Below are 21,179 nucleotides of genomic sequence, written 5' to 3' on the forward strand. Positions count from 1 at the left end.
TTAGGGTTTCTGTTGCCTCGATTTCCCTCCTGTAGGCTGCTGTACATGGCCATTGACACCAATGCTGAGGATGCAGGCCCTATCTACAACTACCGGGTGGAGATTGCAATGTTCTTCATCATCTACATCATCCTCATTGCCTTCTTCATGATGAACATCTTTGTGGGCTTTGTCATCGTCACCTTCCAGGAGCAAGGGGAGAATGAATACAAGAACTGTGAGCTGGACAAGAATCAGGTAATGGGGCTGCTGGGACAGGACAAGGAGGACCAGCCCTGCATCTGGCACTGCTGGGGCTGGCTGATTTGGATCAGCCCTTCTTTGTGGTGACACTGCTGACACAGATGAGTTGAACCTGCCCCAGGCCTGTTTGCTGCTGGGGCAGGGCCAGCTTGACCCATGTCTGGCACAAAACAAGCCTGAGGGAAGGGGAGAGGGGACCAGGAACAGGGAGTGGGCCTCCCTGGACAGCTGGGGTGCCCAGAGTGAGCTGGAGCAGAGGGCTGTGCCCAGCTCTGGGATCCCCAGTATAAAAGCAACATGGATTTACTGGAGTGAGTCCAGCAAAGGGCCACTGAGATGGTGGAGGGTCTGGGAGTCAAGTCTGGTGGTGAGAAGAGAAGGCTCATAGGAATCTGACCTATGTGTATAGACAGCAATGGGAAGGCATAGAGGAGACCGAGCTAGGCTCTTTTCAGTTGTGTCCAGTGACAGGAAAAATGCAGTGGACACGAACTGAAGAAAACAAGAAATTCCATTTAAATATTAAAAAAGCGTTTTTGTGGGGTTTTTTTTTTTTTTTTTTTTTTTTTTTTTAATGGTGATGGTGGCCAAGCACTGGAACATGTTGCCCAGAGTGGCTGTGAAGCCTCCTTCTTTGGAGCTTTTCAAAAGCCAACTGCCCGGGGCAGCATGCTCCAGTTGGCCCTGCTTTGGGCAGGAAACTGTGACTAAACCAGCCGTTCTGTGATGCTGTCATGCTGTCATTCTGGTCGGGGACAGCAAGGCTGAAGGCAGCAGAAGCATTGGCAGAGGATGTGGGACATGCTGGGGAAGACACTGGGGCAACCAGGGCCAACTGCTGGCCCCAGAGTGCTGTCATACTTCTGCACTGAGGCAGCACAGGCAGCTCAAGCTGGGGGTGCCAGGGTGATGTGAACCACACAGAAACCCAGCAGAGATGGCCCTGGGCTGCTGGGGAGGCACAGGCCTGTGCAGCCATCTCAGTGCCCCCTTCACTCCTGGTTCATGTAGTGTTTTCACAGAATTCATGGAATTACTGGGTTGGAAGAGACCTGGGTTGGAATTACTGGGTTGAAAGATCATCGAGCCCCAACACCTCAACTAAACCCTGGCACCCAGTGCCACATCCAGGCTTGTTTTAAACATATCCAGGATGGTGATTGCACCACCTCCCTGGGCAGCCATTCCAGAACTTTATTTCTCTTTCCATGAAAAACTTTTTCCTAATATCCAACCTAAATTTCCCTTGATGCAGCTTGAGACTGTGTCCTCTGGTTCTGTCAGTGCTGCCTGGAGACAAAGCCCAACCCCACCTGGCCACAGCCACCTTTCAGGAGCTGTGGAGAGTGATGAGGTCACCCTGGGTCTCCTTTTCTCCAGGCTGAGCACCCCCAGCTCCCTCAGTGGTTCCTCACAGGGTTTGTGTTCCAAGCCACTCACCGGTCTCGTTGCCTCCTCTGGACACATTCAAGCGTCTCAATGTCCTTCCTAAACTGAGAGCTCAGAACTGGACACAGCACTCAAGGTGTGCCGTCACCAGTGCCGAGTACAGGGGCAGAATGAGCTCCCTGCTCCTGCTGGCCACACCATTCCTGATTCAGGCCAGGAGCTATTGGCGTCCTTGGCCGCCAGGGCACACTGCTGGCTCATGTTCAGCTGGCTGTTGACCAGTACCCCCAGGTCCCTTTCTGCCTGGGCACTGCCCAACCACACCGTCAGGGTGCTCTAAGCTGGTCCTGAGAGAGCCTGGGGAAGTGCTGGGTCAAGCAGGCAGGCTCTGGGCTGGAGGGGTCAGGCCAAGGGCAGCATGGCCATCTTTGGAGGCTAAAGTTGACTTTGGAAGCTTGTCCCACGTGGGTGCTCTAGGGTGTTTGCGCAGGAAGCACAGCGGTTCCATTCCCCACTGCTGTGCCTGGCCTCTGTGGTTGGGCTGGGAGAGAAGGGCGCTCCAGCCCAGGCCTGTGGGGATGTGCAGTGAGGCTGGTGGTGCTGAGTGTGAGCCCTGCAGTGGGGTCACACCTGCCCTCCCTGCCTCCCCAGCGCCAGTGCGTGCAGTACGCACTGAAGGCTCGTCCACTGCGCCGCTACATCCCCAAGAACCCCTACCAGTACCAGATCTGGTACGTGGTCACCTCCTCCTACTTCGAGTACCTCATGTTCTTCCTGATCCTGCTGAACACCATCTGCCTGGGCATGCAGGTGAGGGCACAGGGCTGGTGGAGGGGTGTCTGTGGGAGTGCCCAGGCTGGCTCAGCCCTGCCATCCCCAAGAGAGACTCTGGATAGGGGGTGTTTGCTTATGGAATGATGTCTGGGTCAGGGCCTCTTGACCAAAACGGGACTGGTGGGATGTGGGGAGCCCAGAGATGGGGCTGCAGGGGGGAAATTTCCTTTGTGCTGAGCCATAGGCCTGGCTGTGGGAGGGGGCTCTGCCACATCTCCAGCTCACAGTGGAGGCTGGATCTGCCATCAGCTAATGGCTCCTTCTGCCTTATCCTCAGCATTACAACCAGTCTGCAGAAATGAACCATATCTCAGACATCCTCAACGTGGCCTTCACCATCCTCTTCACCCTGGAGATGGTCCTCAAGCTCATGGCTTTCAAAGCCAAGGTGAGAGAAGAGCATGATCAGCATGGAAAGCAGGCCAGACCAGGGAGTCCATTTATCCTGCACTGGGCATCTCTTGCGTACAAGCACCCCCAGCCCTGCTGCTCCACAGAACTTCTCCTTACAAGACCCTTAAGGATCCCCATGCACAGGACCTTGGGGTTTCTGGAGGGACTACTGCTTGTCAGGGTTACCCTTGCTAGCCAAATCCCACCCAGTTCAGTTGGCCATCATCTTCAGTGTCATGGCCATAGTGGGGTCATAGCTCCAGCCATGCTGATCCACCCTGCTCACTTCACTGCACAGCAAGACAGGACCAAATAACTGAGCAGAGGGTGCAAGCTCTGACCACCAGCCCTTCTTCTGCAGGTCACAGTCAGTGAAGAACCTTCTGGTACCCCTTCCTCTGAGCTCCAGCCTCTGTGTCCTCCTTGACATATACCCTTGCATGTTCACTCTTCTTTGGCTCCTCCCTGACAGGGCTACTTCGGAGACCCCTGGAATGTCTTTGACTTCCTCATAGTGATTGGCAGCATCATCGATGTCATCCTCAGCGAGATCGACGTAAGTGTCGGGGGCTCAGGCACGGCGCTGTCCTCCCAAGGCTGCGCTGGGACCTGCCCTGGCATGGGGCAGGAGTGCTGGGATGTGTCCAGCCCTGCAGGGGGACGGTGTCCTCTCCTCTCTCCCTGCTCTGCTTGGTTCTGAGAAGGATCAGGCAAGGATCAGCACATAACATGAGCTCATGGAGAGCACAGCTGTGGCCCTTTGAGCATTAAAGCACAATTTAGGCATCCCCAACTGCCCAGCATGTCACATTGCCCCCTCCCCTCTGGTCTCCTGAATCCGTAGGCACTGGAGTCCTGTGGAAATCAGCAGCAGGCTGTGTGCCAGCCCCTGCCCCACTCCCCCTGTGCATGTCTGGACAGTCATCCACACATTCAGCCTCAGATCAATGCAGGTGGGAGTAAAAGGGTTCCCACAGCTCTCTGTCCCCTGGGAGGACAACAGGACTCTGCTGGCCCAGGAGAACCATCAGACCCATCAGATTTGCAGACATTTGCTTTGTGTGTGTCCCTTTGCACAGCAGCCCCTACACATACACACACACTCTGGTGGTGTGTGTGCCTGTGTGAGCTCCAGCCATCCCTGCAGGAGCTCTGCAGGCTGTGAGCTGTGGGGCTGGTGCCTCAGGCAGTGCCTGTTTGGTGAGTGCTCTGCTGGGAGCATTTCCAAAGCAGTGCTAGGAAGTCAGCATGCCCCTGCCTTCCCTAGCCCTGGCACATCACACCTGAGTCTGGCCCTGCTGCGGGAGGTGTGTGCTTCGTTCAGCAGACCTGAGGGGGCTCCAGAGGCAGCTGTGGAATGGGGGAGATGATGGATTGACCCTCTCCAGTGGCTTGGCAGCGTCTCCTCAAAGGGTCAGGGCTTGCCAGCTCCTGTGCGCTGCAGGGCTGGCTCTGGCACTGCTGCTGCCTCTACCACCCCTGCACAGGGTCACCTTCCATGTTCTCTGTGCAGGAAAGTGAGGTTTCCAGAGACCCTTGAGAGCAGTCACTTTCTTCTCTGTAGGGTATTCCATGCCTCACAGAGCTGGGATGAGCAAAACCCACCCACCTTCCTCTCCTGTGAGAGCCCTGTGTCCCTCTCTGCACAGCCCTGCCCATCAGTGCGGCCATCCTCTGGCCCCTGGGCTTCTCAACCTTCTTGATCTCCCAGATTTCGTGCCAGTGCCAACAGCTTTCATCTGGCGTCAGCTCCTCCTCATCCTTGCCCACCATCTCTCTGCACCTGTGCCTTGGTTTCCCACTGCCTGTCGGGTGTCCTTCCCCAGCCTGCTGTCACTCAGAACTGAAGTTCAAGGCGTGCTCAAGGCCCTGGACTCAACAGTGGTTTTCAGTCCCTCTGTAGCAAGAGATCACTTGGCACACGTACCAAAATCCTGCTGTCCTTGAGGGTGGGGATGCCCAGGACGCATCACAGGCACCAGGAGGAGTCTGGTGCCCTGACAGGGCTGGCAGGGACTGACCCAGGCGCTGTGCTCTGTGTGCTGCAGCACTGTTGCCAGCAGCAGGGCTGTGCAGAAGGCAAGGCAGAATTTGGGGAATGTTCTCTGTGGCCTGAGCTTCCTAGGTCCTTTTACCTGTGTCTGTGTCCTTGAGGGTGGGGATGCCCAGGACACATCCCAGGCACCGGGAGGAGTCTCGTGGTCTGTGTGCTTCCTTGCTCACCCAGATGCTGCCTCTGCCTCTTAACAGTCACATCACCTTGTCCCTGAGCCTAAGGGATGGCAGGGCTCTGCCTGACATTCCCTATGCCCCTCCTCTTCTCCCCAGCTTCCATCTTACGCTTTCTTCTGTGTCTGTGTTATCTCCTTGTGTTCCTCCCTGTCCCTCCTCCTCCCTTCTGCTGACTCTCTTGTTCTCTCCACAGACTATTCTGGCACCCAGTGGTGGATTGTACTGCCTCGGCGGGGGCTGTGATGGCACTGTAAATACCAGCTGAGTGTGCCTGCCTGCATCCCTCCCTGCCTCTGGCCAGCCTCTGCATGTGCCCTGCATGTCACCGAGGCCACCACACCCGCTGCTCCCTCTGGGCTGTAACTCTGCCCTCGCTGAGGGGGATTTGGGGTGACACACCGCACACACAGACACCCCTTCCCACCCTGAGAGGTGCAAGGCTCTTCCCCAGCCCTCCTGGGCCCATCTGAAAGCCCAGCCCTGCCCTTCACCACCCCATCCCCTGGAACTGCCATGTCAGAGGAGCTTTCCAGCTGTAGGGCAGGAAAGCTGGCCTTGGTCCTTCTGCCCATCACCCTGGCTGCCTAAGGCCTGAAGGGATGCCAGAAGGGATTCCTGAAGGGATGCAGCCTCTGACAGCCAGAGAAATGGTGAGAGGGGCAGTCCCTGCCCTGTGCTCTCCCCCAGGGCTGGCTGTGTCACCTGGGGGCAGCCCAGTGTCCTGGGAGGCTGAGTGGGCCAAGCACTGCACTGGTGGCCAAAGAGCACTGGTGGGAAATAGATTTGTAGAGAATTTTCAAAGCTTGACAGAAGGTTCATTCACAGCATGGTGCAGCTAAAACTGATAGGCCAAGAAACGCTTAAAATTAATTGTAATTAGAAAATAGCTTCTAATTGTGATGGTGTGAATTATAACTTCTATATTGTCTCACCCTTCACGTGAGACTAAAAATAGGATAAAAGTTCTTAAAACACCTCTCAGTTACCCCATCTCTAAGTCAGGAAAAGACCTGATCCAACAGAGCACCAAGGGGGTGCAGTGGCAGTGGGGTGGCCTGGGCTGGTGTGAAAATGTGGAGGGAGCTGACTGCAGGGTACCACGTGCCAGAGCCTCTGCCCGGGGCCCTGGTGCTGGGAGCTGCAGAGTGCAAGCTGCTCTCCACAGGCCACTGCCCAGAGCCCAGGGATGGGCATGGGGATGGGGGTGGGCTGCCCTGGGGCTGGTGGGGTGCTCCTGACCACTGCACTCACTGGATGGGCATGAGAAACCGGGAGAGTGGAAAAGAACGAGGTGGTAGAGGAGATGGAGTTTTCAGTGCAGCCCTGGGAACTCGGAAGTGTGATGCTGAGGAAGGTGGATCTGCTGGGAGGGCTATTTACAGCTGGATTTTGTTGCCCTGAAGTAGCTGGGAGTGAGTGGCCTGGGTGATGGGAGTGAGAGGGATCCAGTGCCAGCTGTAAAGCTCTGGCAGGCTAAGGGGGCAGTGGGAAAAGCATCCCAAGCTGTGATGGAGTCCAGGTAGGCAGTGCCAGCAGGGTCTGTTCATGGCTCCTGGTGGCAGAGACTGTGCCTGAGGCTGTGCCATGCTGGGGCTATCAAGGGCACAGGTGACCAAGCCCCAAGCATCTCCAGCCACCACTGTTAGGGGCTTCCAGACAAAACCAGTCCTTTCAGGCCAGGAGCTGTGCCTCCTGCCTCACCTCCTGCCTGCCCACTCTGCCCTGAACCCCTGGCTGTTCACCCCTTCAAGGGGGATACCCACAGAGAGCAGGCATCACTGCCTGGCCAGGTGACATGGGCAGCACCCTGCAGAGATCTCTCCTGATCTCTTCAGTCCCTCCTTTGGTTAAAGTCCTGCTGTAACATTCTCAAAACAGCCCTTCCCTGCTTAAACAGCTCTCGTTAGCCCTTCCTGTGCCTGGTGCCCACCCGACACCTCACCCTACAAATACAGGACGTGCTGGGCAAAAGCCTGGTGGGGCTAAGCCTGTCTGTGGTGGCCCTATGACCCTCACAGCTCTCCCAGTCCATGTGGCAGCATGCCTTCCTTCCTGCATTATCCCAGTGTCAAAAGTGTGAGCGTGGGCCCCTGGGGAGATGAGATCCCTGGGAAGGCTGGGGGAGAAGAGCCAGGGGGAAAAGTGCCAGCATGCCTTTGCAGTCTGATCCTGGGGGCAGGCAAGGGCATCGTGGCTGATGCCTGGGGGTGGGATCTCGTTACCCTTCCTCCCCCCAGGACCTGGACCCTCTGCCCTGAAGGCCTGGAGGCTTCAGCACTCTCTGTCCTGCAGCTGTTGTGCTCTGCCTGCAGGACTCTGATGACAACTCCCGCGTCTCCATCACTTTTTTCCGGCTGTTCCGGGTGATGCGTCTGGTGAAGCTGCTGAGCCGGGGGGAAGGTGTCAGGACCCTCCTGTGGACCTTCATCAAGTCCTTTCAGGTCTGTCAGGAGCACTGCTCCCCTCCCAAACACACACATGCCCAGGGCTGGCAGCAGTGGCTGACCCTCAGGCTGGTGGCATGTGCAGCCTGTCCTCACCAGGCAGAGGAGAAAGCTCCAGTGCCCCTGCTGACCTCAGGCTGGGCCGGGGGCTTGTGGTGTGTAGAACATGGCCCACGTGGGTGGGAAGGTGACAGCACTGAGTGTCAGAGCTGGCCAGGTGCTGGCAGTACCTGCTGGGCCCATTTGTCCTGGTCTGGCTGGGATCTGCACCAGGTGGGTACCTCAGGGCATGCTGCAGCATCTGCTCACAGCCTGCCCGGGGCACTGCCCTCAGCCCTGGGCTGCCCTGGGCTGTGCTGAGCCTCTGCCCCAGCCACAGAGGCCAGTGCTCCCATGGGGGCTGGCATCAGCCTCCCATGTGTGAGCACCACAGAGAAGGGGCCAGCAGGAGGGTGTGAGAGGAACAGGTAAGCTGTCCTCTCCCCACACAGGGACAGGTACGGCTCCTGCAGCACCTCCAGAGCCCAAGCCCTGTCCCTGGGCTGTGTCTCACACAAGCCATGGTCCTTTTGTCACAGGCTCTGCCGTACGTGGCCCTGCTGATTGTGATGCTTTTCTTCATCTATGCTGTGATTGGGATGCAGGTGAGGGGCAATGGCGCAGGGGGGTGGGAACTGGTCTTCATCAGATGCCCTGAGCCTGATGGCACCTGGGGAGGTGGGACAGGGAGGGACTGGTTCCTCTGTTAGAGCCTCTCTGGGACTTTGCACATGATGGGACCTGTTTACCCTGGTCTTCAAGGGTGTTTGACACCCCAGCAGCCTCCTGTCCCTGGGCTTCAGCCAGGGCAGCTGAGGCACATGGCAAAGAGCACTTTGGGAGTCAGTGGCACAACCTAGACCCACAGGCACCAGTGCTTGTGCTGGTTCAGACCTTGTCTCCAGATGAAGTGCAGTTGTAGTCAGGGGTGCTTTCAGCACTGGCAGGAATGTCCAAGTAGCTTCCAAGCCCCAGAGCACCCAATCCCAATCTCAATCTCTTTTGGGGATGCCCAAAGCCAAATAAACAAGAGGAAGTGGAGCTCAGGCACCAGAGGGTAGTTGGTGCCAAAGAAAGGATGGCACACTGCAGACCTGCCACTGTAACTTTCAGATGTTTGGGAAGATTGCCATGGTGGATGGGACCCAGATCAACCGAAACAACAACTTCCAGACCTTTCCACAGGCTGTGCTGCTGCTCTTCAGGTCAGTCTTGTCCTGTCATGTCAGCAGCTCCAGAAGGCTCTGAGCCTGTGGGAAAGCTCAGCTTGGAGTGAGGGAGGACCAACATTTCAGTAGCTGATTTCTTTTTTGTCCCACAGAAAGATCTCCTGCAGCAGTGGGAGCATTTCAGGAGAGGCTGTGGGTTTTCTTGGTGTGTCTGGGCTGCTGGAGATAAAGGCATTTTGGGGTTGCTATTCTCAGTATTTCCTTCCCAGACTGGATTTTAATTTGTGAATTGTGAGGAAACTCATGGGAAGCAGGAGCTCAGCCCAAGGCTTTCCTTGACTCCAGACACTTTCTGAAGCTTTCAGTGGCCCTGTAGCCGCAACCCCAGAATCCTGACTGCTCCTTTTTTTTGTTCACAAACAGCCTTTTGCAGTGATTCAGTCAATACACCAATTACTAATGTAAACCTGGGTGGCCTCCACCTAGCACTAGCTGTTCTTGTGTTGCATTGATACCTCATGCCCTTACAAGATAGCAGCTCTTCCTCCACTCTTCCTGGAGTGGATCTGCCATTGGTTTGCTCCGAGGGGCTGCCCATGTGCTTCTGATAACATGAACATTTTATGGGCAGTGTTATGAATCAAAGCTGGACTTTAACTGACATTCTTAGGCATTGTTTCACCAAAAGCAGCTGATAGTTACTAGTTCTGCTCTCTACCTAGTGTTGTGGTGAGGTGGGAATCTTATTTCCTTGATTTTTGAGAATTTTAGTACATCACATCAGTGGAGGGTTTGGATTTCCTTACAAAAGCTTATGTTTCCCATTCCCCTGTGTGCTGGGCTGGCCTCAGCCCTCCCCGCATGCCCTGAAGAGGCAGGGTCCAGCAGGTGTCCCCTCTTCCCAGGTGTGCAACCGGCGAGGCGTGGCAGGAGATCCTGCTGGACTGCAGCTACGGCCGGCGCTGTGACCCCGAGTCCGACTATGCTGAGGGAGAGGAGTACACCTGTGGCACTGGCTTTGCCTATTTCTACTTCATCAGCTTCTACATGCTCTGTGCCTTCCTGGTATGCATCTTTCATAGTTCTGTTTCTCCAAAGTATCTAGTCTTATTTGCAAGGCCGTCCTTTGAAACTTGTTTCTAATTCCATTTCTCTCTCAACAATGTCTGTCCTATTCCATGGCATTTCTAAGTCAGCATTTCTTATCTCAAGGTTTACATTTCTTATCTCAAGGTTCGCATACAGATACACACTATGTGAGCCTTCTGTCAAGCTTTGAGATTTCTCTACAAACCCATTTCCCACAGTCTGCTGGCTCCCACAGGGCCCCCTCGGCACCCCTGTCCTGCCTGGGCAGCCACGGTGTTGGTAGCTGTGTGTCTCATGGGGTGAGCCCCTGAACCTCCTCCTGGGGACATCACCCCCTGCCCACCTACCCAGCCATGCTGTAAACTGACACTGCACTCCCGGGGGACCCAGGATCTCCTTTTACTTTCTTCCCACAGCCTCTGTGCGCTGCCTTCCAGAGTGTTTGTGTCGGCCTTGGCAAGGGTGGAGAGGGACAAGATGCTGATGTGCTTGTCCTTTCGTGTGACCCGCTTGAGCAGGAGGCTCCTCTCTGCATGGGAAGACATCACCAGCATCCTCTGACTCCAGGAGATCCCAGAACACATCTGCCCCTGTTTTCATAGTGCTGGTCTCTCTCCCCTGCCTGGGTCCTTCCCATCCCTTTCTCTGCCCTCAGATCATTAACCTCTTCGTGGCTGTCATCATGGACAACTTTGACTACCTGACGCGGGACTGGTCCATCCTGGGGCCCCATCACCTGGACGAGTTCAAGCGGATCTGGGCTGAGTACGACCCCGAGGCCAAGTGAGTGTGGAGTGAGGGTGGGTGGGCAGCATGGAGAGGGTGTTCCATGGAGGGGGACACAGGCACAGCAGGGTGAGCTGTGCCACTGCCTACGAGCCAGGTTCCAGCATCTCAGAGGTCGATGTGGACTTGCCAGAGTTGATGCAGGTCTGATAAAAGCCATCAGGAGATTTGGGAACATAAGACTTTCAGTTCCCTCTTCATCCAGCTGTAGTGAGGCTGCCGACCCTTCCCATGCCACTGCACACCTTCACCTGCTCCCCAGGGCCACGGGGAGCAGCTGCTTTCCCCAGGAGGAGCAGAGGGAAGAGTAAGGATTTGCCCAGCACAGGAGCATGGGGCAGATCCCAGGGATCAACCCCCAGAGCAGCTCCCCAAGGCACTGTCAGGCAGGTCTGCAGCCTCACTGCTGAGCTGGAGTTTCCTGTGCAGGGGGAGAATCAAACACCTGGATGTGGTGACTCTGCTGAGGCGTATCAACCCTCCCCTGGGCTTTGGGAAGTTCTGCCCACACCGTGTAGCATGTAAGGTAAGAGCCAAGGTGGTGACAAGGTGTGTGAGCACAGGGACACCTTCCCCAAGCTGTCACTGTGTCCTCCTGGCAGGCTGAGAGTGACAGTCCAGCCAGCTTATACCCTGCTCTGACCTCTCCTTTTTAATGGGGGGTGTATTCGGGGGGCAAGGAGAGGTGCTACTGACAGAGCTGAGGTGGTTCAGCTCCTCAAGATCAGGACTTACCTGTGCTCACCTCCTTCTTCAAAAGGATGGGCTGGCTCTGCCCAGAGCCCTCATTGCAGGGGACTTCCAGGCCACAGTGCAGCTGGTACAGGAGGGCAGTGCAGGGCTGAGCATGTGGCCATGCCAGCTGGGCTGTAGGACTTGTTCCCAAGAGCTGATGGTGCTTAGGGAGAAGGAAACCCCAACTTTCTTAGGCACTTTTCCTGGCTTAGCTCATTCTGAACGAATCTCTGTGAGCCTGTGTGAGGCTCTTGTGTAACATGCATGGCAGGAGCTCGGGCACTGGTATAATCCCTCCTGGGGTTTGGGCATACACATCAGGAGATTTGATCCCCAGACTCCTCACAGCAGCCTGGGACATGTTTTGGAGTGGGGAGTGCAATGCAAAATTACTCCCCTCTCTTTGAAAGCAACTGGGGGGGTTCAGCCTGGAGAAGAGGAGGCTCAGGGGGACCTCCTTGCTCTCTTACAAGTCCCTGACAGGAGGCTGAAGCCAGGTGGGAGTGGGTCTCTTCTCTCAAGAAACAAGTGGAAACAGTCTCAAATTGCACCATGAGGGGTTTAGGATGGATATTGGGGAAAACTTTCAATAAAAGATTGGTTGGGCCCTGGGACAGGCTGTCCAAGGCAGTGGTGGGTTTCCACCCTGGAGGGATTTAAAAGCCATGTGGATGGGGTGCTTGTGTACATGGTTTTCTGGTGGCCTTAGCAGTGCTGGGGGAATGGTTAGACCTGATGATCTCACCTAAACCTAGACCTGATGATTCTCTTCTGACCTAAACAATTCCGTGATTCCATGATTTTCTCCCATGGCACCCATGCCCCTGTAGGTTATTTCCCCCAGCTCTAGCCATCACTTGCTGTGGTTCAGCTGGTTGGGACCAGGGATGTCACTGCCTCTGGCAGCTGTGGTACCAGGGCTGATAGGCCTGGGAACTCAGGCACTTGTCTGTGGGATCAGACCCTGTGGACAACCCCTCAGCCCTGCTGTTATTGCTGTTATCTCTTTGGGCCAGAGCCCCTGGGTGCCTGCATGGCCCTGCTCAGCCCGAGCCTGGAGGATGTGATCAGCTGATGGCCCACCTGTGGCAGCCTCGAGGGGTGAACCAGTGCCACCAGTGCCACTGCTGGGCAGGGCGGGTGGGCTGGGAGGGCTCCATGCCCTGAGCAGACCCCTGGCCAGGCCAGGCTCTGAGCCTGGGGGCTGCCGGGCTGCTCTGTCCCCTGGGTCACAGGAGTTGGTTTGCTGTGCAGCGCCTGGTGTGCATGAACATGCCCCTGAACAGCGACGGCACCGTCACCTTCAATGCCACCCTCTTTGCCCTGGTGAGGACAGCCCTCAAGATCAAGACAGAAGGTAAGCAGTGATCCTGGCTGCCTCTACAGCCTGACAGGGAACCTTCCTCTTGGATTTCCCTTGGTTGACCTTCACATAGATTGAGTTTTGCTGTTGTCTAGGACCACTTGAATAACGACCAGGCAGCAATCTGACATGAAATTCAAATAGAAGACATTCAGTGTCAACATTCTTGTGTTGCCTCAGACAGGAGAAAGTGCACATTAGGTTTGGAAAGAAGGACAGAGCGATAGAGCATGATGAAAATTTTCCACTGTGCATGAAAACCAGCCACATGACACCTTTTAATGGAAATCTAATGATGTTTAGATAAAAGAGCTAAAAAGAGTGCTTCATTCTTCCAGCAGCTGAGTATTGGGAGCAAAGATGTTGAGATTCAGGAAAAAACCTCTGGTTTAAAACAGATGGGAGGACAAATTGTGGTTACTGCCTCTGTCCACAGCTTGTTTTTACAATTCTCAATACCATAATATTACAACTGTCCTCTATTGTATAGGAGCAGGTATGGTGCAGTTCCTTCACTTAGAAAAGCCCTCTTTCTATAACTGGGTGTGGTTACACACCATTCCCCACTGGCCAGGGGACTCAGGCACTTGTCTGTGGGATCAGACCCTGTGGACGAACCCTGTTGTTATTGCCCACGCCAGGGCCAGAGCCCCTGGGTGCCTGCATGGCCCTGGAGGATGTGATCAGCTGATGGCCCACGTGTGGCAGCCCTGAGGGGTGAACCAGTGCCACCAGTGCCACCCTGAACAGCTTAGGAGTGGGGCTGGTCCAGCTCCCATCCTTTGAATTTGGCTTAGGGGAGGTGCTGCTGACCTGCACAGAGCTGGGGTGGTTCATCTCCTGAAGATCAGGACGTACCTGTGCTCACCTCCTACTTCAAAGGTGTGGCACCGATGGGCTGGCTCTGCCCAGGGCCCTCATTGCAGGGGACTTGCAGGCCCCTGAATTTAGCTGTGCTGGGGAGGAGTTGCTTTCCTTTACCCCTCCCTTGCCAGCAGCATAGTTTGCTGAGCTTTGCTGTGGGAAGGTGTCCCCCCTCCAGCTTGTTATGGGAATAAATCACACGGGACTCCATTTTCCTCACGGAGGAAAAAGCCCATTCTTTATTCACAGAACTGGTTTTTATACAGTTTTACACACCTCGTGTGGGACTCCAATTGGTCAGGAGCTTTCTTGCCAGTTACTTTTATTGGTTAGTAACAAGTTGTTATTCTGTATTGACTGGTCACTCAAAGCCCCAGGGTGTGTGTGCAGGGAAAGTTAGTTGTGAGAGACAGAAAAATTAAAATTATCTGACGGTGTAAAACCAGTTTATACAGGTGAAAGTTGCTTTTTACCCAGTTGTTTTTTGACTGTTATGTTAATGAACTGCTCACGCCAGGATTGCTTTCACATGGGAACTTGCATAGGGCTAGCCTGACAAGGCCAGACAGTGATCTCAGGAGAGCAGGCCTGATTTTATGAAGCCTTTATGATTTTTCTACCTTACTGCAACACTTCGTTCTGTGCCTGTGCTGTGAGCAGCTCTGGGCTGGGCAGCTGTGGCAGGAGCCAAGGCCAGGCAGTGGTGGGCTCCTGGGATCAGTGTCTTCCAGCAGGGTGCCATGGTGCTTCCCTCCGGCTGGGGTGGGAACATGGCAGCCTGGGAGGAGCACAGGAGGTCTTGGAGGTAAACTGGGATTTCAGGAATGCGGGAGCACCAAAGGGGAGGTCAAAATCTGTAAAGTGTTCTGGCTAAAATCAAAGCCTTGCTCTTACTAAGCTCATCTTTTTTGGGTGGGGAGACAGAGAAGAGCTGTCACACCCTCCAGGAGACTGGCCAGGTGTTCACAAGCTTTGTCTTCACTGCTGCTCACATCCCTGGGAATGAACTGCTCTGTCCTGCCTGCTTTCCCCACAGGTAATTTTGAACAGGCCAATGAGGAGCTCAGAGCTATTATCAAAAAAATCTGGAAGCGAACAAGTATGAAGCTTTTGGACCAGGTCATCCCACCTATCGGAGGTATGTCACCGGGTGTCCCTTCCAGAGGCACAGAGCTGCTCCTGGCCAGGGTCCCACTTCTCCAGCCACAGGGATCTTGTGACAGACAGAACCATCATGTTGGTTTCCTCCCTCCAGATGATGAGGTGACAGTGGGCAAGTTCTACGCTACTTTCCTGATCCAAGAGCATTTCAGGAAGTTCATGAAGCGCCAGGAGGAGTATTATGGGTACCGGCCCAAGAAAAACCCTGTGGAGATCCAGGTTGGTGTGTGGGTGGTGCTGGAGGGGAGATTCTTCCTGGAGGCAGGCAGGGAAGGGAAGAGGCTTCCCCCAGCCTGGGGGGTCCAGGGGACTCAGACAGATGCAGGCAGCCTGTGCCTCAGGCCTCTGGAGGTGAGGTGCCCCAGGTAAACCAGCACTGAACTGGCCATGAGTCCCAGCACTGAGTGGGACCTTGGTGTGCAGGCTGCAGGTGACTCAGAAAGCAGAGGAGGGTTTTGACTCTCTGCTCCACTCACTCCAGTGTAGCTCTCTACACTGGGTAGAGGATCTGCACTTGGGAGAGGATCTCTACACTTGGCAGGATCTGGTGCCTCACCAAGTAGTTTTAACACCTGGGAAGTCCCACCCCAGACCACTGTCTGTGCCAAATGCTGCTCATCCAAGCCCTTACCCACCTGCTCTGCTCCAATCCCAGGGTCTTGTCCCTCCTCTGCCCTTAGCAGTGTCTGGACAGCTCCATGTGAAGGTGTTCTCTCAGCCTTACAGAGCAGCAGGTGGAGGTGGGGTCAACGTGGCTGACTTTGAGTGGGACCGCTGCAGTCAGAGAAGCCTGCACAGCAGGCCCACAGGGTGCTGGTAGAGGATTTCTGTGCCTGGCCAGAAGGCTGGGATGTCCCTAGCCTCTCCTGACTTTGTAGGAAGGAAATCACCTGTAGAGATAAAAGACCAGGCCCCAAAGGTGCAAAGCAAGGAAAAGAGCCAGATCCCAGATCAGGGATGGAGGCCCAGCCTGCCCTTGGATGTCACCAGCCCGACCCTCCATCAGGGTACTCCCTTTTGTGGGACAGCATGAGCCCAGAAACTGTGGGACAGCAGCTCAGGAGCAGTGTCACCAAGCACAGCCAGCTGCAGGCTGTGACCCGTGGCCTGTCCTTGGCAGGACACCTGGCAGGGGCAGCGTGCCTCACCATGCTTTCCTCTCCAAAGACCAAGGTGAGGGTGGTGTGGTCACCCCAGCCCTGCCTTCCTGTCCCCTCCAGGCTGGGCTGAGGAGCATTGAAGAAGAAGCTGCTCCCGAAATCCATCGGGCCATTTCTGGGGACTTGACTGCAGAGGAGGAGCTGGAAAGAGCCATGGTGGAGGCTGCCCTGGAGGAGGGGATATACAGGGTGAGTTCAGCCCTCAGGGCACAACAGAGTCTGGTGTCCCACCAGCCCTGATTTCAGAGTGCTGGTGGTGGGTCAGTGTCGATTTCTCTCGGGGTTCTGAAGGTCAGGGTGACGCCAAGAGATCGTAAAGAGTCTTTGCTTCCCTAGCCCAATGCAGCCAAAGAAGGAGCCAAAAATGCTTCTGATAGCGCTTTCAAGATTGTTTATTTTTTCTTATCTGTAACATTCTTTCTCTGACCTGCCGAGCTCTGCCCAGCATGGAAGCCATGGCCATCTGCCCCTGAGCCTCGAGCAGCTCCCACCTTATATACTCAAAACTACGTGTCTGTGTTTACAGTTTATTACCAATTCCCATCACCCATGTTAGACTGTGAATCTCTACCTTGAACCAATAGAAAAGTGCCACCATCACACCAAGACATGGAGGACAGGAAGAAGGAGAAGAAGGTCAGGACACGCCCAAATTCCTCCATCTTGTACCCCCTTGAACCCTATTCCAAAAATCCCAAAATTCTACTTTTCCATCCTGTGTTAATTCAAATACCACACTACTCAAACCCTTGTGGCTTGTAATTCCTCACACAAAATTGACAGTTTTTTCCACAGGCTAAAATCAAAGCCACAGGTGCTTTTGACTTCATGCCAGGGTCTCTGAGACCCCTGCCAGGATCTCGAGACAGCCAGGGCAGCCAGAGGGATGTCCTGGACTCCGACAGGTCAGCTTGGCTGCTGGCACTGGGGGACAGTCTGCAGGGTATGGGCCACAAGGATGAGCAGCACTTCTGTCCTTTCTGTGAACATCAGGACATCCTGGTTGTGTCATCTTGGGCAAGCTGCTCCCTGCCTCAGTTTCCCCTCTGTGAAAGGACCCAGCCCATGTGGCTGGCAGGGCTGTACTGGATATTTACCTGCTGTTTTGGAGGTTCCCAATCACACCTTCTGCCAGGCTCAGGCGGGACAGCTCTGGTGTCACAGGAACTGATTCACTTCCCACTCCCTGGGAGCCTCAGAGACAGCCTGGGCAACCTGAGGGGTTGCAGAGTTCCTTCTGTGTCCAGAGGTGCCACCACCTCAGGCTGTCCCACAGAGATGACAGGATTTGTCATGGGATGGCTTATCCCAGTGCTGCTTGTCTTGATTGGAAAAGCCAGGTGTCTGCTAAGGAAGGCAGGAGCCTCCCCTGAAATGGAAAATGCAATCCCCTTCCCTCCAAATTATTATAATTTTGAAATTAGGGGCGCTCATGCAAAGATATGGGAATAGGAATAACAGTTATTTACTAGGAAAATAAAAAAATTCAAATGCAATAGTACAAAAAAAAAAAAAAAAAAAAACCAAAACAAACCAGTGCCAGAGTCAGAGCAGGCCCTGGCAGCCTGTGGGTCAGGGAGGTGGCAGCAGTCCCATCCCATGGTGGCTCAGCCCTCCTGCAGTGCCAGCTGTGGCTCTGCTGGTGCAGGGATCCTGGAAAAGGGTGGAGTTTTCCTCTGAAGCTCCAGGGCTGCTGGAGATGGGCCTGGGCTTCCTCTGGGAATGCAGTGGGGAAGAAAGCTGCTCCTCTGGGAATGCAGTGGGCAAAGGCTGCTGTGGTGTCCCAAGATCTCAGATTGTATCCAGGTAGGAATGCTTGGCTCCTCCCCTGGGCGGAGCCTCTCCCCATGGGATGATGGAATTTTCTCAGCCATGCAGGGACACTCACTGGCCATGACCAGCAGAGATCTCCTGGAGGGAGGATTGGCTGTGAGAGAGATAAAGAAAAGTCCCAATGAACAGCAGATACCTGCCCCACCTCTGACAGGTGGGAATAGAATGCACACCCCCATTTCCCACCTAAGAAACTGCTGCATGGCCATTAACCCTCAGTGCCTCAGTTTCCCCACCTGGGCAGTGGAGCTTTTAGGACCACGTGGTCTGCAAGGCCTGAGCAGAGCAATCACTGTTTTGATATGGGAATGGCCCCAGAGCAGCCTGGAGCTCCAGGCTTCCCCTGATGCCCTCCCTGTTGGTTGCAGAGAACAGGTGGCTTGTTTGGCCAGGTGGACAGCTTCATGGAGCCCAGCAGCCCACTGCAGCCCCAGGTGGCCAGCCAGAGGCCCCTGCAGTTCACCGAGGTGGGCAGTGAGGACCTCGACTCTCCTGTGTTCCTTGATGACTTCCCCCAGGAAGGCAACACCAACATCAACAATGCCAACAGCAGCAGCTGGCTGCAGGGGTAAGGGCGCTCAGCCTCGGTGTGCAGGCGAGGAGGGCACTGCTGGACCTGCCACTCTCTGCCCTGGGGCTGTCCTGGCAGCTGGCTGCACCCAGGGCTCCCATCCCATCATCCTTCATCTCAGTGCCATGAGCATGGAGGTGGGCAGCAGGGCTCCAGGGATTGCAGGAATCTCCCCTCCCCCTCACCTGTCAATCTCTGAGGGCCAAGGCCCAGGTTGGGGCCACCAGCACGTGCCTGGGCACAGGTAGAAGGGACAAAAATTACCAGTGTAAGAGGAGGTACTTAGTCCTGCTTCTTGGGGTCTCCACCCTGTTCATCCATCCTACAAGTCTGTCCCCCCAGGCTGGGGAAGGGGAGGAGGGCTGCACCCCCAGGAGGAGCTGGGCTCTGTGTGTGGTCCCCAGCCAGGCTGACCCACCTGCCTGCCCTTGCCAGGGTGCAGTATGAGGATGAGGTGCTGAGGAGGACGCTACCAGCAGCACACAGGCGCCCGGCATGGGGTGAGTCTGGGCTTTGTGGTTCTTCTGGGGGACTGGGACCAGCCCAGGGATCAGGGCAGGGGAAAGGGCTGATGGTGGTGGGTGGAAGGAGGAGATGCTGGCCCCAGTAAGTTGGAGGTTTGCTGAGAGCACTGAGCACAGCAGGATCTCTCTGGAAAGCTCCAGGAGACCCTTCTCCCTCCTTCCACCCTTTGAGGTGATGAAACATGGAGACAGTGCCTCAGGTTAGGGGAGCACTGGCCATCCCAGGGCACCAGGGCCACAAGACCATGTTAATTTCCTTAAAAAGGGACCTTGGGTGCTGCTGAACTCCTAAATCCTGTTTCCCCCAGTCCAGCAAGCCCGGTCCCATCTCTGTTTGGCAGAGATGGTGTCCTTGCTCTTGTACCCATCTGATGGATGTTGAGCTGCTTGAGTGAGTCCAGAGGAGCACAACAGGGCTGATGAGGGGTGTTTGGAACACGAGCCCTGTGAGGAATGACTGAGGGACCTGGGGGTGCTCAGCCTGGAGAAAAGGAGACTCAGGGGTGACCTCATCACTCTCTACAGCTCCTGAAAGGTGGCTGTGGCCAGGTGGGGTTGGGCTTTGTCTCCAGGAACTGACAGAACCACAGGACACAGTCTCAAGCTATGCTAAGGTTGGATATTAGGAAAAAGTTTTTTACAGAAAGGGTGATAAAGTTCTGGAATGGCTGCCTGGGAAGGTGGTGGAGTCACCATCCCTGGGTGTGTTTAAAACAGACTGGATGTGGCACTGGGTGCCAGGGTTGAGTTGAGGTGTTGGGGCTGGGTTGGACTCGATGATCTTGAAGGTCTCTTCCAACCCAGAGATTCTGTGAATTCTGTGAATTCTGTGATGTCCCTACCTTTTTCTCCCACAGAGCACAACCGCCCCATACCCATGGAGAGGCTGAACAGGAGGCGAGGGGCCTCCTCTGGGGGTCTCTCATCACCAGGGCCACTCCTCCCCCAGCAGGTAAAAGGGACAGTGCATGTCAGAGGGGACACAGTGTAATGTGGGGAACACAGGTGAACCTCCCTCCCATCCTGGGAATCCTCCCTGCCATCCTGGCACAGCCGTGCTGGGAAGGAGCCCCTCTCCAGGCTCATTGTGTGAATCCAGCCTTGCTGGAGCTTTTCTCTTGGATCAGCCTGGAGGTGGAGCTGGGCTCCCACCCTGCTGCTGTAACAGCCATGGGGAGCTCCTCGAAGCTGGAACAGCTGGAAGCACATTCCTCTGGCTGCCCATCTGCCTCCAGAGCCAGGGCAGGCAGAAGGGGTGCATCAGATTTGCCCCCATGCTCCCTTTGCTGCCCTTTGCCTGGCACGTGCCAGGGTGGGGGGCCAGGGCTGGTTCCCAGCTCTCTGTTCACGTGGCCCTGCTGGTCCCATTTTGGGGGTGCCCTGGACCCAGGAGCTCCAGCAGGATGGCATTGCCTGTCCAGGCACTGGACAGGGGACAGAACCTGCAGCCCCCACACTAACATGGGAGAGATCTTCCCTGGGCACTGTCCCAGCACATGTTGCACCTCTGTGCTACTCTCACCCAGCTGCCCATGGAGGATGGCACTGTGACAGGAACAGCATCCAGCTCAAGGTTCCAGCAGAGAGAAACTGGTGAGCCAGGAACATCCTCCACCCCAGCCATCACCTTCCTCATTCAGGAGGTAAGGCAAGGGCACAGCTTGGCAGAGGGGACAGCAGGGATGGCAGGAAGTTCCAGGGATACCATGCCTGTGCCATGATTGGAGACTGGGGGGCACAGCTTAGCCACCAGGACAAGCAGCAGGTGTGTGCCAGCACAGAGGGCAGAAGGGAGGAGAAGAGGGTGGGTGGGTGCCTGCAGCCAGGGCAGCTCCCCAGGCTGAGCACCCAGGCTGCACTCTCATCCTCTGCACAGGCTCTGATCTCCGGAGGCCTCGGGGCTCTGGCCCAGGACTCGTCGTTCCTAGCCGTGACCAGGGATGAGATGGCGGCCAGCAGCCAGCTGGAGATGGATGAAGTGGAGAAAGCAGCCGTGGAGCTGCTAAAGGGAAGAGAAACACTGCAGGGCACAAAAACTGGCTCTGCCCCTCTGGACAGCTCAGCTGTGCCACCGGGCAGATCCCCAGGGCTCGGTGCAGCTCCCTCACGGAAGAGCATCACTGCCACTCGCCTTTGAGCTGCCCACTGCAGTGCCCAGGGTTCTGTCACAGGGGCTGCAGGAGCAGAGCCACACTGTTCCTGCTTCTGCCCGGGGTCCTGAGGTACTCTGGCCAGCTGTGGCATTACTTTTGGGACAGGTCTCTGGGATGCTGGTGCAGACCAGGACAATGCTGTTCCAGTGGGGTCTTGCAAGAGCTGGACAGGTCATTAAAGTGTTCCTGCTGTGTGA

The 21,179-nt window shown here is 55.6% G+C and overlaps 1 protein-coding gene across 3 annotated transcripts in view; it reads left to right on the plus strand.

The window, feature by feature from the left end:
- The window catches only part of CACNA1S (calcium voltage-gated channel subunit alpha1 S), a 58,516-nt gene extending 37,337 nt beyond the window's left edge, over window positions 1–21,179 (plus strand). For 2 of the 3 annotated variants that reach the window (XM_068173604.1, XM_068173603.1), the window contains 20 exons: window positions 36–237; window positions 2,284–2,442; window positions 2,744–2,854; window positions 3,332–3,415; window positions 5,285–5,341; window positions 7,404–7,532; window positions 8,114–8,179; window positions 8,688–8,779; window positions 9,649–9,808; window positions 10,488–10,615; window positions 11,048–11,144; window positions 12,608–12,710; window positions 14,617–14,718; window positions 14,836–14,960; window positions 15,962–16,090; window positions 18,103–18,302; window positions 18,741–18,805; window positions 19,687–19,781; window positions 20,356–20,472; window positions 20,706–21,179. In XM_068173604.1, the coding sequence (XP_068029705.1) occupies window positions 36–237; window positions 2,284–2,442; window positions 2,744–2,854; window positions 3,332–3,415; window positions 5,285–5,341; window positions 7,404–7,532; window positions 8,114–8,179; window positions 8,688–8,779; window positions 9,649–9,808; window positions 10,488–10,615; window positions 11,048–11,144; window positions 12,608–12,710; window positions 14,617–14,718; window positions 14,836–14,960; window positions 15,962–16,090; window positions 18,103–18,302; window positions 18,741–18,805; window positions 19,687–19,781; window positions 20,356–20,472; window positions 20,706–20,966 (2,482 nt within the window). In that variant the 3' untranslated portion in view covers window positions 20,967–21,179. The remainder of the gene's footprint in view (window positions 1–35; window positions 238–2,283; window positions 2,443–2,743; window positions 2,855–3,331; window positions 3,416–5,284; window positions 5,342–7,403; window positions 7,533–8,113; window positions 8,180–8,687; window positions 8,780–9,648; window positions 9,809–10,487; window positions 10,616–11,047; window positions 11,145–12,607; window positions 12,711–14,616; window positions 14,719–14,835; window positions 14,961–15,961; window positions 16,091–18,102; window positions 18,303–18,740; window positions 18,806–19,686; window positions 19,782–20,355; window positions 20,473–20,705) is intronic. The other variant, XM_068173605.1, reaches the window with a different exon arrangement.

The sequence above is a fragment of the Anomalospiza imberbis genome, chromosome 26 (assembly GCF_031753505.1).
Source record: "Anomalospiza imberbis isolate Cuckoo-Finch-1a 21T00152 chromosome 26, ASM3175350v1, whole genome shotgun sequence".
NCBI lineage: Eukaryota > Metazoa > Chordata > Aves > Passeriformes > Viduidae > Anomalospiza > Anomalospiza imberbis.